The 14198-nt window shown below is 33.8% G+C and overlaps 1 protein-coding gene and 1 pseudogene across 2 annotated transcripts; one reads left to right on the top strand and one right to left on the bottom strand.

Moving 5' to 3' along the window:
* Positions 1–1305: 1305 nt before the first annotated feature.
* On the top strand, positions 1306–7584 carry LOC143545642 (4-coumarate--CoA ligase 2-like). Of its 2 annotated transcripts, none has more exons than XM_077037489.1 (6): positions 1306–1766; positions 2356–2904; positions 5072–5270; positions 5570–5786; positions 6783–6884; positions 7361–7584. In XM_077037489.1, the coding sequence occupies exons 1-6, from the start codon at positions 1332–1334 to the stop codon at positions 7485–7487; spliced, it is 1629 nt and encodes a 542-aa protein (XP_076893604.1). In that variant the 5' UTR covers positions 1306–1331; the 3' UTR covers positions 7488–7584. The 2 variants fall into 2 exon arrangements, with proteins under 2 accessions (XP_076893604.1, XP_076893605.1); XM_077037490.1 differs by having other exon boundaries at positions 6783–6885; positions 7368–7584.
* Positions 7585–10319: 2735 nt separating this feature from the next.
* On the bottom strand, positions 10320–12108 carry LOC143545641 (mitogen-activated protein kinase kinase kinase 20-like; annotated as a pseudogene).
* Positions 12109–14198: the final 2090 nt, after the last annotated feature.

Raw genomic sequence — 14198 nt, 5'->3', positions numbered from 1 at the left:
AGCTACCATGACATACAATGGCTGTTCTAGAGTCTTTTAGGCCTAATAACTTCACCAGTTAAGTACACAGAATTAGTTTTTCTATCACTTTCCATGGTTGGATCAATTGTCTTTTAAACATTGTATTGAAACTTCTTACGAAGTTATAGACTTGAAAAATTATATCATTTCCCTAAAAAAAATTAAATTCTGTCGCCCCGATCAAGTCAAAGTTTTCAGGTAAACGGCTATCCTGAAGATCCAATGGATTAGTTGGTCCGACCACATACGAGTATGTGTCCTTCTAACTAAGTATGAGCGACTAATTTTCAGCGACAGAATAAAAACCCATCATAACCCGCCCCGGTCACTTTCAGTCATCTGGTTAATGGCTATCCTCATAATTTACTAGTAGAAGTAAGGACCAAACATATCCGAAGATGTGTCCTTCAAACTTAAGCAACCGACATAATTTTAAGCGCTGATACCAATTGTAGGTTCCCAGCCGGATCACACAGGAATATCTCGTAACACGAGGGTGCGGAATCCCCACGTAATACGATACGAGCGTAAGATAGATAATACGTTGAACCGATAAACAAACACACGTCACAATACTAATAAACTCGATTGTATTGCAACACTTCAACACGTGATATCAATAATCACTAACACACGTTCGGAAAAACTCTTAACAACGATAAGCCGAAGTGGAGGTTTAAATAGACCTCGACAACTTCGCCTAACATACTAGGCGAAGTTGTCATAACTTCGCTTATCCTCCAAGTTCGCCTACATCCCAGGCGAACTTATACAAAACCATATTTAAAACCAAACAAAACAATCTAAAACGATTACAGACACATACATAACACCGAACTACTGACATTATGCACCAACATTCATAAATTATTATATTAAACATTCATAAATTATTATATTAAATAATTAACAACTATAATTAATAATAATAATAATAATAAAATAATAATATCTAATTCACCCTTTCACACCAAACCTTTTATACTACCTGTAATTGTAGGCGAACTTATACAAAACCATATTTAAAACCAAACAAAACAATCTAAAACGATTACAGACACATACATAACACCGAACTACTGACATTATGCACCAACATTCATAAATTATTATATTAAACATTCATAAATTATTATATTAAATAATTAACAACTATAATTAATAATAATAATAATAATAAAATAATAATATCTAATTCACCCTTTCACACCAAACCTTTTATACTACCTGTAATTGTATATAAAGGCTTTTTACTCCTGTAAGATACACACAACATCCCTCTATCTCTAGAAACACCATTACATTATCCAATGGGAATTGAAAAAGAAATAATTTTTCGTTCAAAGCTACCAGACATATGCATACCAAACCACATGCCACTACACTCATACTGCTTCGGAAACATTTCAAACGTTATCAACCGGCCATGTTTAATCAATGGCGAAACTGGCCAAGTGTACACCTATGCTGACGTCGAGCTCACGCCACGAAGAGTTGCTTCTTCGCTTCATAAATTCGGTATCAACAAAGGCGACGTGATCATGATTCTACTCCCGAACTCACCTGAATTCGTGTTTTCCTTGTTTGGAGCTTCGTACATTGGTGCCATCTCAACAACGGCGAATCCTTATTTCACTGCACGTGAAATTATTAACCAGGCGAAGGCGTCAAAAGCTAAAATTATCATCACACAATGTGCACATATCTCAAAAGTTGAAGCGTTCGCATTAGAGAATTCAATCAAGGTAAAGTTAAACTCATAGTTTCTAGCTAAATTTATCATCACACAATGTGTGCATGTCCTTATTATTTTTCTATAAAATGGGTTTGGTAATTGGGTTTTAATTTTAAAAAATAAAAATACATATTTTATTCAAAAAAGAAAAATATAAAACTTTTATAAACTACCTCTAACAATTACTAATAACATTATGTCTAATAGGTAATATGCATCGATTCGACTCCAGAAGGATGCTTGCACTACTCGGAGTTAACTTTTATTTAATGTGTATTAATTAAATATGATAAGTTTTTAATAGTATTTTTCAAAAGTGGAAGCATTCGCATTAGATAATTCAATTAAGGTCAACATAAGTTGGTTGATGACTCACTTCTAGTATGGATTCTGACTTATTGAAGTTCAGTCATAATCCAGCGTGCTCAGGGTCATCTCCGAAAATTATTATTTTTTTAATGGGTTTGGTAGTTGGGTTTTAAGTTTAAAAGATAAGAATACATATTTTATTCAAAAAGAAAAATATATATTAACTTTTTAAAATTTTAGAATAAACTTTTATAAATTACCTCTTAAGAGTTATACGTTATGTCTAATAGGTAGTATGCATCGATTCGACTCCAGAAGGATGTTTGCACTGCTCGGAGTTAACTTTCGGCGACGAAACTAAATTGCCGAAAGTTAAGATCTCAAGTGATGACGTGGTGGCGCTCCTATACTCTTCGGGTACCACGGGACTACCGAAGGGAGTGATGTTGACTCACAAGGGGCTCGTGACGAGCGTTGCGCAACAAGTGGATGGAGAGAATCTGAATCGATGGATACACAATAGGGATGTGTTGATGTGTGTGTTACCGATGTTTCATATTCTCTCGTTGAGTGCGATTTTATTGAGCGGATTACGCACGGGTGCGGCGATATTAATCATGCAAAAGTTTGATATCGTGTCGTTTTTGGGGCTGATTGAGAAGTATAAGGTGACGATCGGTCCGGTTATGCCGCCGATCATGTTAGCGATTGCGAATAATGAAGAAGTGGTGGATAAGTACGATTTATCTTCAATGAGGGCGGTGATGTCCGGTTCGCCGTCGGGGAAGGGGCCTGAAGATACTATCAGAACTAAGTTCCCGAATGCAAAATTTGGCCAGGTATGACTACCATATCGGTACCCGTATCAAATATATCAATATCATTTTTTTAAAAAAGTGGATTTCGAATACCCTTAGTCGTGTCTTGTTGGGTATGAGTTCTATATAAGTTCTCTCTCACACACTGTTTTAAAAACCGGTTCATGCCGGTCGGTTTAACTGGTAATACTAGGTATCACATTATTTTTGTACCCAGTCGGTTTTCAAGCGGTATTGAGCGAGTTTCTGGGCATTATTTGTTTCTTTTTTCGCTTAATTTTTTTTAAGAACAAGTTCGAAATTGCATATAATGTAAATGAAAATAGATTAGTAGTTTTTAGAAAAACTAGTGATAACTTGCAATTTTTTATAGAATTGAAGTTTGAAATTGGATAATGTATATAAAACAATATGTTAAAAATAGTTGTTTATATAATTATATATGCACAAGTAAAATGCTTTTATAATTATCTTCAACATCAAAATATTGAATACCGAATATAATTACTTTTTACTTATTAATTAATTATTTAAAGTACTTGAAGATTTTCATTAATTACAAAATAATTATATTTAGTATATAGTAAGTATTTCAATTCAAGATATGCATATATAATTATATATAATATAAATTAACAAATATATTAGCTCACCTAATCATTATCTCATTATTATTATATTATTTTTTAATTAAAAAAAACACAAAAACATCACCATTTATTAGCTCACATAATCATTACCCACCAATCACAAACATTCAACACCATGTTGTGAGGGAAACGTCCCCCACCTCCGTAATCTCCAAAGCGCCCCATCGCGGCCGGGGGGGGGGGGGGGTTCGACGTATTGATTATTTTCAAATTAATTCTCTTTTTTAAGTGTTAGAGCTAATAACTTGATTATTTTTCCAACCTAACGGTTACATAATATTTTTTGCTCCATTATTTTTCCAACTAGATAACATGGCTTTATTGTCCAACCCCATTTAACAACTCGGCAAAGAACCATAAGATGGTTACATGATATATCGATTCCTACGTCTATACCTCTTGTCAAGAGTGCCAATTTTTAAGCAATTTGATCTAAAAGTAACCTCCAAAAGCAATTTACTTTAGTTGAAATACATATCAACCAAAAATTACCATGTTATCTAGTTCTCACCTCAAGTTTTTTACCATAAAGCCCTCAACCGAACCATCCATACATACCCTTCCACAACCAAGTACCTAGGCTCATCGTCATCACGGCCAACACGACCGGATTCAAACCATTTTTAAAGTCACCTGTAAACTAGGCCAATGTTGGTATACTAGACCATCTTCATATCCAACTAAAGGTATTTTAGACCACAAATAACACTCTTTAACATAAATATCTTTCTGTTTCTTCAAGGCAAATAACATGGTGAATAAGATTTTTTTACGGCCTGTCATTTACCCAACTGTCAAGCCAGAACAATATATTTTTCTCCCATGCCCATTTTCACCTACAACCTGTCAATAATTTTCAGATTACCAACACTTCATCCTAGTCCGGTTTGTAAATACTTTTCCAGGTTTCTTCCAAAGATTTTTTTGACTGAAATGGTTCCCCTTAATTGAACACTCGTATTTACAACATATATAACTTTAACCCACATAGTGAACTTACATTTTTTATATCTTGACCACCATTTAACAAGTAGGACAATGTTGGTTGCATTCAAACTCTCAACCCCTAAATCCCTTCGATCTTTATCTCGAATTATCCTTTGTCACGCTACCCAACTGATTTTATTTGGTTAATTAGTGTTGTTATGATGTTAGAATTAAAATATTACTCAAGACACCATATAATTCTTGGCCACGTGAAATTCTGTAAAATTATAATAGCAACCTTTTTTTAAAGGTTATAATAGTATTAATACTAAATAGTTAGGGTTGTAAACGGATTAACCCAAATCGGACAAGAACTTGTATATGTTCGTCCGTTAAGCTTACCGAACACAATTTTTTTGTCTATGTCTGGTTCGTTTATTAAAACGATGAACATAAACGAACTTCCCGCCAGACATCCAGTTCTCTTACAGCTCCATAAATAATCAAATAAAATAATAAGTTTCTTGGGTGCTAAGAAATATAATATTTGGAGTAACTAAAAGAAATGGGGAAGGTATTAATAATGAGGTTGACATGAACGGTCATGACAGGGTTACGGTATGATGGAGGCCGGACCGGTGCTAGCCATGAGTTTAGCCTTTGCTAAGGAGCCTTATGAGATCAAGTCCGGATCATGTGGCACTGTGGTTCGTAATGCCGAGATGAAAATTGTTGATCCCGAGTCAGGTGTATCTCTCCCCAGAAACCAACGAGGCGAGATTTGTATTCGTGGTGATCAGATCATGAAAGGTATTTTACTTATTTTTCCACTTTTTTTTTTCAAACTAGCAAGACGTTAGAAGCCTAGAAACTATAAACATCAATTAAAGTGAAAAATTACGCAAGTCATTCCAACTTAAAGATTTAAATGGATACCCATTTTACTAATGTTTATTTTTCTTTTCTATTTTTATTCATATATAAACAACATTTTGTGAACTAATGTGAATTAATTGATTGCTAAATCTTCATATGTATCCGTTATGTCCTGTGTATGCTGATTATGTATGATTAATTAATTATGGTTTCATGTTTATAAATCTTTATAGGTTACCTTAATGATCCAAAAGCCACAAACGCAACAATAGACTCGAATGGGTGGCTACACACGGGTGATATGGGGTTTGTTGATGATGATGATGATGAGCTATTCATAGTGGATCGACTCAAGGAGTTGATTAGATACAAAGGATTTCAAGTAGCACCAGCTGAGCTTGAAGCGTTGTTACTAACTCATACCGATATTTCAGATGTTGCTGTGGTCCCGTAAGTCCATTCTACTAGTATATTCTTATGTATGTTATATATGTTGGAACTGAATTAAAATATTTTAATAAATATGATAATTAGATGTAATAAAAATGAGTGGCCATAACATCGAATAATAGAAGTGTTATATAACATATCAACATTTACATGAGCTATTGTTGTATGTGTTATACTTTAAACTTAATTTTTGATGTATATGGATTTTTATAACATGTAGACTACTAGGTAAAATGTTTACTTTTTTTACATGCATTAAATTGTTGTATACTCCTTGTTAGGTAAAATGTAATAAAAAAAGGAATATTGGATTTTAATAATCCCTATTAAATGGTATTGACCGATAATAATCCATATTTATTTTATCGCCACTGGCGGTCCCAAATTCAAAAGGGTTGCCCCCAATGGTCCCTCGTTAAAAATGACTTAACGGCGTTAATAGTTTTTCAGAATTTCAAACCAATGTTTTAGGGCTTTTGATCGTTAGGATGATACGAGCCGATTGATATAAAACTTAGCTCGAAACAATGATCCAAATGACTTGATTTTGGTTAATTGTAAGTTCAAACACCCGAATTAAAGCATTGTTTCGTCATTTTGAAGCACTATTTCAAACTAAATTTTACAACAATCGACTCGTATCCTCCTAACGATCAAAAGCCCTAAAAAATTGGTTTAAAATTCTGAAAAAATTATAACGCCGTTAAGTCATTTTTAACGGGGGACCATTGGGGGCCAACTTTTTTGAATTTGAGACCGCCAGTGGCAATAAAACGAATAGGTATTATTATCGGCCAATGCCATTTAATAGAGATCATTAAAATCCAATATTCCATAAAAAAAATAACGTTCACTGCATTTTGAAGATAAAAGATCAAATAGTTTGTTCTTCTATAAGATGTGTTGATGCGGTTTTACCATTTCTCAATAGACGATGTCAACTTAGAACATGATTTTGACTTGAATGTTGATCGTATGTCTGCATGTTTATCTCAGTATGGTAAATGAAGCAGCAGGAGAGGTCCCGGTTGCTTTTGTGGTGAAAAGCAACGGCTCAAGTGTGACAGAGGACGACATCAAGCAATTCGTATCCAAACAGGTAACCTATTTTGAAAATTTGATCAAATTGAGAGAGTTTGTGAACAATTGTTCATTTTTATTAAAAATGCATTACAAGAAATGAAAGGTATAAGTAACTAACCAACTAACAATCTCAATTTTAAGTTATTAACAAATAAACTAAAAAAGATGGATGCGGCATAGTTGAGCCACGTATTTCAACAAATTTTCACGTAAAACCTGAATGACGCATGAGTTTATATTCAAAAGAATAAAATCTTAATAATGTGTGTGTATTTGGAAAATTACATATACATTTCAATCTGATTAATCCCTATTAATCCCGATAATCGTTAGTCCCTACCCTACCACCTAGCGAATTTTACAACACTAGCCGTACATGACCGCCTCCTTTTTCTCTTTCTCATCAACTTTTCTTGCGAGCAATGTGTAAGTATTTATGCGGCTCTTGTGCATGTATATATATCTTACCAAGATTATATACTATTTATTACATTGCAGGTGGTTTTCTACAAGAGAATAAACCGCGTACTCTTCATCGACGCAATTCCAAAATCACCAGTAGGGAAAATTCTTCGCAAAGAGTTGAAAGCCAAGCTTGCAGCTGGGTTTCCAAATTAATTTTCTTTGCATACATCATAAAAGTTTTATTGCTGAATAATGTTTTTTTGCTTGTGTGGGTTAAAAACCATAATGTTGTGTTTGTCTTTTGACTCTTTTTTTTATGATTGTAGCCCTTAAATAAATAGGTTGATACAAGTATTTGTATTGCCTACTTAGAATTCAACTAATAATTTCAATCTCTTGATACAAGTATTGTGTATTGCCTATTTGGTATTCAACTAATAATTTCAATCTTTGTTAATTGTTAGACAAATTTTCACCATATAAGGGTGGACGGAACACAAGCGGGATGGGTGATGTGTCATTCAGCACAGGCAGGAACACCGCCCCTTCCCCACCTGGTATTGAGAAACATGATCTCGATTGGCATGTTTGTTTATGTGTCAACCGGCAAAATAAAAGGTATTTTAATATTCGATAAATTAATTTAAGATGCGTTTAGATTTAGTTTAAATGAATTAATTAAGTTTCGATCTGTAAGATACTAATATTTCTTGGAACGTTAACATTTAAATATATATGCATCATATATTTTTCGTGTCAAATATGTGATCATTTGTGTAAACATTCGCACGTGCAAATTGTGCGTAAACATGTGTATTTACTTAGGAGCTCAAACCAAATGTGTTCCTGATGAAGAAAAATATATAGTTTATACGTAAACTTATAAAAATAACATCGAAAGTACATTTGTCTAAATATTTTATCGGTTCATCCGAGTTCGACCCGAAAATTAATTTATATAAATTTATGTTTTTAGTAGATTTTTAGTTTTTATATATAAAATTATTTGAAAATCCACCAACTTATCTAATTTTGTGTCATCCAAACATTTAAAAAAAACAGAAGAAATTAAACAACCTAATTAACCTAACCTAGCATCTAGACCCTCCACAACAAACATCTATATGCCACAAATCTTGTCTTAGAGTGCCATTAACCCAAAATCCTTTCTTCCACCCCTTACCTTATGTACACCCACCTCCTCACATCCATATTTTTGTTATTTAAACCAACCTACACTCTTTCTTTGTCCATCTAATATTCTAAATATTAAAGTGCTACTCCTCCTTTAATCATTGTGGAGGTATACTAGAAATATTTCAAGCCAAAACAAGAGTTCAAATTACCTTGGGGATGAACACTTAGTTAATTATATTTTCTTTCTTATTTTCTTGGTAACTTTGGATGAAAAGTTTGTTGATCCTGGTTACACTCATACACTTTGGTCTCATGACCATAGATAATGAAAACAACCAAGAACATAACCCAAAACAACCATGTATGAAAGTGTACATGTATGGTTTAAAATGGAAATTTTATAAAGGAAATTATATGGATCATGTTCTTATGATCAAAATTTTTTAAAAAGTTTTGTATAAACATGTTGACATCTTAAAAATATTCTGAATGTTATGTTTAGAAATGCAACATTTTGAAAAGGATACATACTTTTGATTCAAATAAACGTTTATGTTGCTGGTTTGATCATTTTTAGTTGTTTATCAGTAGATATAAAGTGTTTGTTGGGAAAATTAAAGTAGTGATCTTTCTTGTTCGAGTTTTTGATTTTAAACCAAAACTAGTCGTTATAATGTCGAAATTTTAAAGAAAATAAAATAAAAAAAAATTAATCTATTCATACCCTACTGGTAGGGTCGGTTCCGGTTTCGGGTATAGAATACCCAGGTATAAAAGAAACCGGTTCTAGGTATTTTTTTGGGTCCGGTTCTGAGTACGGGTTTTTTGTGCACCTCTGGTTGGAAGTTGGAACTAGCCTAAATTGCTTATCATAGGCCCAGACCTTTTAGGCATCTTGGGCCTAGGCCCGTTGCTCACTCTTTGTGGCTTGAGTGCTGCTTAACCTTTAAAATTATGGATTTGCTAAATATTTAACACGAGCGGATTGTTATACAATAGAAGCTTTACGTAACTGAATAGAAGCTTTGCATATTAATTATGGCTCGTAAAGTGATTAAACGATACTTTCCAAACAAGGACTGAAATGTAACTCCATCATAAAATAAAGGTGGTTTATGAAACATTTCGGTTTTAAGTATTCATGTTAATTTTAGGCTTTTAGATTTCGAAAGGACTAATAAGGAATGACATCTCCTGTTTGGTTAACTAAGTATATCTAGTACTATCATGTTGGATTCCTCGTATGATGTTGTTTTTGACAAACTCATGTTTTTAGGTTCGGTTTCATTAAAAGGAATTTTGCTACCATGGAAGTTGACAAGAAGAATAATGTGCACCGTACTAAACCTATAATAACAATATTCATGAACGAAATAGTTGTTTGTTTATTTATTAATGTTTGGACAATTTAATAGATGATAATACCATGGTCAGGCAACGGGGTGTGCAAAGTCAGTTGAGTTAGTTTAGGTTCGTTTATGAAAGATTGCTTTACCATAACCATAACCGAAGGTCGATCGGTAAACCATCAGTTATGGGTCAGTTTTAGTTAAGTTTGGTTAATTGTCCAATGAATTTTTTTTCCTTTGTTATGGTATTCCAAGCTATGTTATAAACAGTTGCAGCTTAAATCTAATTGTTCAAACTTCAAAGCTAGAAATGGAGGTATAAAAAAGATGGAAATAAAGGTACGAAATTTGGTCACACACAAGCATACACGGTTCGGTTCGGGTTCGGTTAAAGTCTGTAAACGAACACACATTATCCGTAACCATAACCGAATGGTCAGTTGCAACATAAATGTCGTCTTTGGTTAATTTTTGGTTAACAATTCGGTTTTTGCTCACCCCTTCGGGCTGGTGTAACCGCCAACTCATCAATGATCTTGCTGGTGTATCTTCATGGTGCTGTCATGCGGATGTTAATTTTGTCTTTATTTAATAATGTATATGCCATAAAAGGTTAGATATTTGGAAAACCATAAGTGGGTGTAATCTTATCAGTTGCTTGGGGTTGAAGCAATGGGATTGTTTGATTTGGGGGCAAGGGTTTATGTAAACAAATGTTTATACTTTATATTGTAGTTGGTTACAAGTTCTTTTAAGGAATATATCTGTCAATACTCCTTACAAAGCAACACAATATTTATGTCATATCCTATCTTGCAAGACTCAATTTTCTCATTCATTCAATTACATCATGCTTCTAACAATAATAAAAGTATCAAGTTTTAATAACAATTATCCATGAAAGAGTTTATTATATTTCAACAATGCAACATTAATATCACTAAATACAACTATGTGTTGTATGTACCATAATACAACTATGACTCTATAACCACTTGCAAATAATGATCCCTACAACTTGTAAATGGTTAATGTTATAGAATCTCTATGCTTGTAATCTAGAATCTATACTTTCTTCTTTTCCATACCATTCACATCTCACTCGGACCACGAAGATAAGTTATAGCGTGATTCTTCTGAACAAGACGACACCCACAAACCGCCACCATTGTCATCATCGTCGTCGTCATCAGAAAACGACGACGACGATGAAGTGATGGCATTTATGTCAAAAACTTCAATCTCATTAACATTAACATTATCCTCATCTAAACCTTCTAAAAACGGATGGTTTAGCAACATTTTAGCGGTTAACCTAAACATAACTTTCCTAGACAAACAACCCTTCAAGAAACTAACCGTGTCGTCAGACAACCCGCAATTAACAAAAGGCAAATCATTTACATCACATATCCGACTTAACACCTCGTCCACCCCCAAATCCTGACTTTCCAACCACAAATGTTTCCCCGTCAACATATGAAACACAATACACCCGACCGCCCAGATATCAGCAGGCGGTTCTTGAACGCCTTTAATCACCGCTTCGGGCGACAAGTACAAAGGCGTACCTCTCCAATAACCATATTCATTCATCTTATTATCATTATTATAATTATATTATTATTATTATTATTATTATTATTATTATTATTATTATTATTATTATTATTCTTACCTACCCGTTTCGCTGACCCTAAATCCCCAATTTTAGCAATAAACCCGACATTTCTACAATCCGAAACAAGCAACACATTCTCGGGTTTTAAATCACAATGAACATACCCGCGCTTATGCACATGACTCAACCCGATTAAAATCGACCTAGCATACCTTCTCACCTCAATTTCCCGCAACCCGTTACCCGAAATCCTAACCCGATCCGTCAACGTCCCGCCCGACCCATACTCCAACAACAAATTATAAATCATCAACCCATTCTCCCCATCAGTAATCTCTTCCCCAAAACATTTAATCACATTCGGACACCCGCGAATATTATCCAACACTTCCTTCTCCTTCTGGACCGAACCCGAGACCGACACCTCAGCCGATTTCACCGCCATCACACGCGGGTACAACCCGTTCCTCGGTTTCGAATTCTTTAAATTGGCAATGAACACACAACCGAAATTGCCTTTGCCAATCATGTCACCGCGATACCAAGCAACACCGTCTCCGAACCGGGTGTTTCGGGTTTTCGGAAGGTGTGATTGTTGCTGCTTAGTTCGTTTCAGTTGGTGTGAATTGTGTGCGGCAAATGAGCTTCTTTTGTGGGTGTTGGAGTTCATAATTGTGTGAATTTGAGATGGGTATTTGATGTAATTGGGTGTAATGAATTGGGATTAATTATAGTTAGGGTTAGGGTCTAGAAGAATGGGTTGATGATGATAATAATAATAATGATGGTGGTGGTGGTGATTATGGAATGAAAGTTATATAAACAAACGAAGGTGTTTTTTATTTATATGTATATGTGGTGGTGGTGGTGGTGGTGGTGGTGGTGGTGGTGGTTTATTAAACCGTAAATGCTTTTTTGATATTTCAATTTTTTTATATTTCAATAAACATTTCTAACAAATAATTTATCTAATTTTTTTATATAAAAATCAAATTTTATTTGTTTTTTAAACAATGTTGGAATTTATAACATTTTCATAAAAAAATGATAATGAGACATCCAGCTTTTACACCCAAAATATATTTCTTTGTAATATATCTTACAATTAATAATTGAAATAAGAATAAGAAAATAAACGAAAACATAGACTTAAGGCTTCAAAATCGAAAACTGAAAATCGTAAATAATTGATTTTGAACAACTCTAATTGAAAGATCTTGTAACGATGAAATCCAGTAATTTTCAAATAAGTAACACGTATAAGCGCTAAATTAGCATCTAGATTGTTAATTATCATGGAATTATACATCGATGAAAAATATAGATCGTGTTACATTATAATTATAAAGAAACCATACATATTATAAGGAAAATGTAAAATTACCTGACGTTGGTGTGTACTTTGTATCTAGGGCAGAGTGACATCAACAAATACCAAAAGAAGAAGCTCGATTAATCTTCGTCTTTTAAACCATCAGATCGTTGATCTATGAATTCATTTTCTCCTCTTTTGCTATGGTGAATTAGGGTTTTTGTGAAGAATGAACAAGGTTTTTCGCATGCATGCAAATCTCCAGTTAAACTATTTTACAAGGATCAATGTTGTAAAAGTAGGTCTACAAGGCCGAGTACTCTCCTAGTACTCGCTACAAGGTATGATGTCGAGGGGAGTTTCTTTAACTCCGCCTAGTTACTAAAAATTGGTCAAAGGTGGTCAACATTAGCCTGAATCACATCTAGTCGGTTAATTTTGATCTATTTTGACTTAAAAAATACAACATAATTCGTATTTCTATAATATTAAAGAACGAATATCATTATTTTTAATTAATGATCAACATTTTTTAGAATAATTTAGTGTTTAAAAATGTATTTCTTTTATTGATATTCATTTATTTTGTTATAAATATTAGTAAAATTATGATATTTGAAATATATATATTACCCAAAATCTAATTTTCTTTATATTTATCATGTCCGAATACTCCGAGTACTCCCTCCAAGGAGGTCGGCCACCTAGAGACCGTCTAGCGACTTTTGCAACATTGACAAGGATGCAAAATTCTAATGTAGCACATACAAAGCTAGATTTCACGTTATGAGTTCAAGTTAATGGCAAAAATTGGGGGTTTTAGAAAGAGAACAATGGGTAGAAAATGAAAAACATGAATCGAGGTCACCATATGAAGAGAGTATAAATAGTAAATTATTAGTATGCCTTTTAGGCTAAATTAAATATTTACATCAGTCCTGCTTGCGGTCCGTACATATGATGTATATATGTGTGAACCCTCGGGTGGGCAAAAGTGAAATTGCACTAATTTTGACGTTATTTTACTAATCTCGTGAAAATAACGTTAAAAGTGACGGACGGTTAATCAGGCATCATGTAGTGGCGTTGATAGCTGAAAGATAAGGGTACATGCACCGATCAGCCGGTGTCCCGATGATTGAGTGCTATGTGCCTTATGTCCAAGGCTTGATGCAAAACTACTATCGAGCCGGGGGTCTCACCGGAAGCAGCCTCTCTATCCCTATGGGGTAGAGGTAAGGCTGCCTACATCTTACCCTCCTCAGACCCTACCATAGCTTTGCTATTGGTGGGATATACTGAGTACGATGATATGAAATATTTACATATGTGGCTTAATTTAGACCGCTAGATAGATTCTTTTCTCAACTCAACGTAGCTTTCATCCCCTCCTCCTTCTCTTTCTATAAGTTTTGTTACTTGTCATTCTCATGTTAAACATTAAAATGTTTGTAATAAACTTATAATATATAATAATATTTACCATTCATAAAGTTTATGTTTTA

The sequence above is a fragment of the Bidens hawaiensis genome, unplaced genomic scaffold, assembly GCF_021521415.1.
Source record: "Bidens hawaiensis isolate Kalapana, Puna unplaced genomic scaffold, B.hawaiensis_p1.1 tig00013988_1, whole genome shotgun sequence".
Classification (NCBI taxonomy): Eukaryota; Viridiplantae; Streptophyta; class Magnoliopsida; order Asterales; family Asteraceae; genus Bidens; species Bidens hawaiensis.
The sequence above is the reverse complement of the archived record's forward strand: the minus strand, read 5'-3'. Positions and strand labels throughout refer to the sequence as shown.

Excerpts from the sequence above, each read along its gene's own strand:
- LOC143545642 (XM_077037489.1), top strand. The coding sequence starts at position 1,332 with ATGGGAATTGAAAAAGAAATAATTTTTCGTTCAAAGCTACCAGACATA. Across the intron at positions 1,767-2,355 it reads CATTAGAGAATTCAATCAAG|GTAGTATGCATCGATTCGAC; the intron begins GTAAAGTTAAAC and ends TATGTCTAATAG. Across the intron at positions 6,885-7,360 it reads AAGCAATTCGTATCCAAACA|ATTGCAGGTGGTTTTCTACA; the intron begins GGTAACCTATTT and ends ACTATTTATTAC.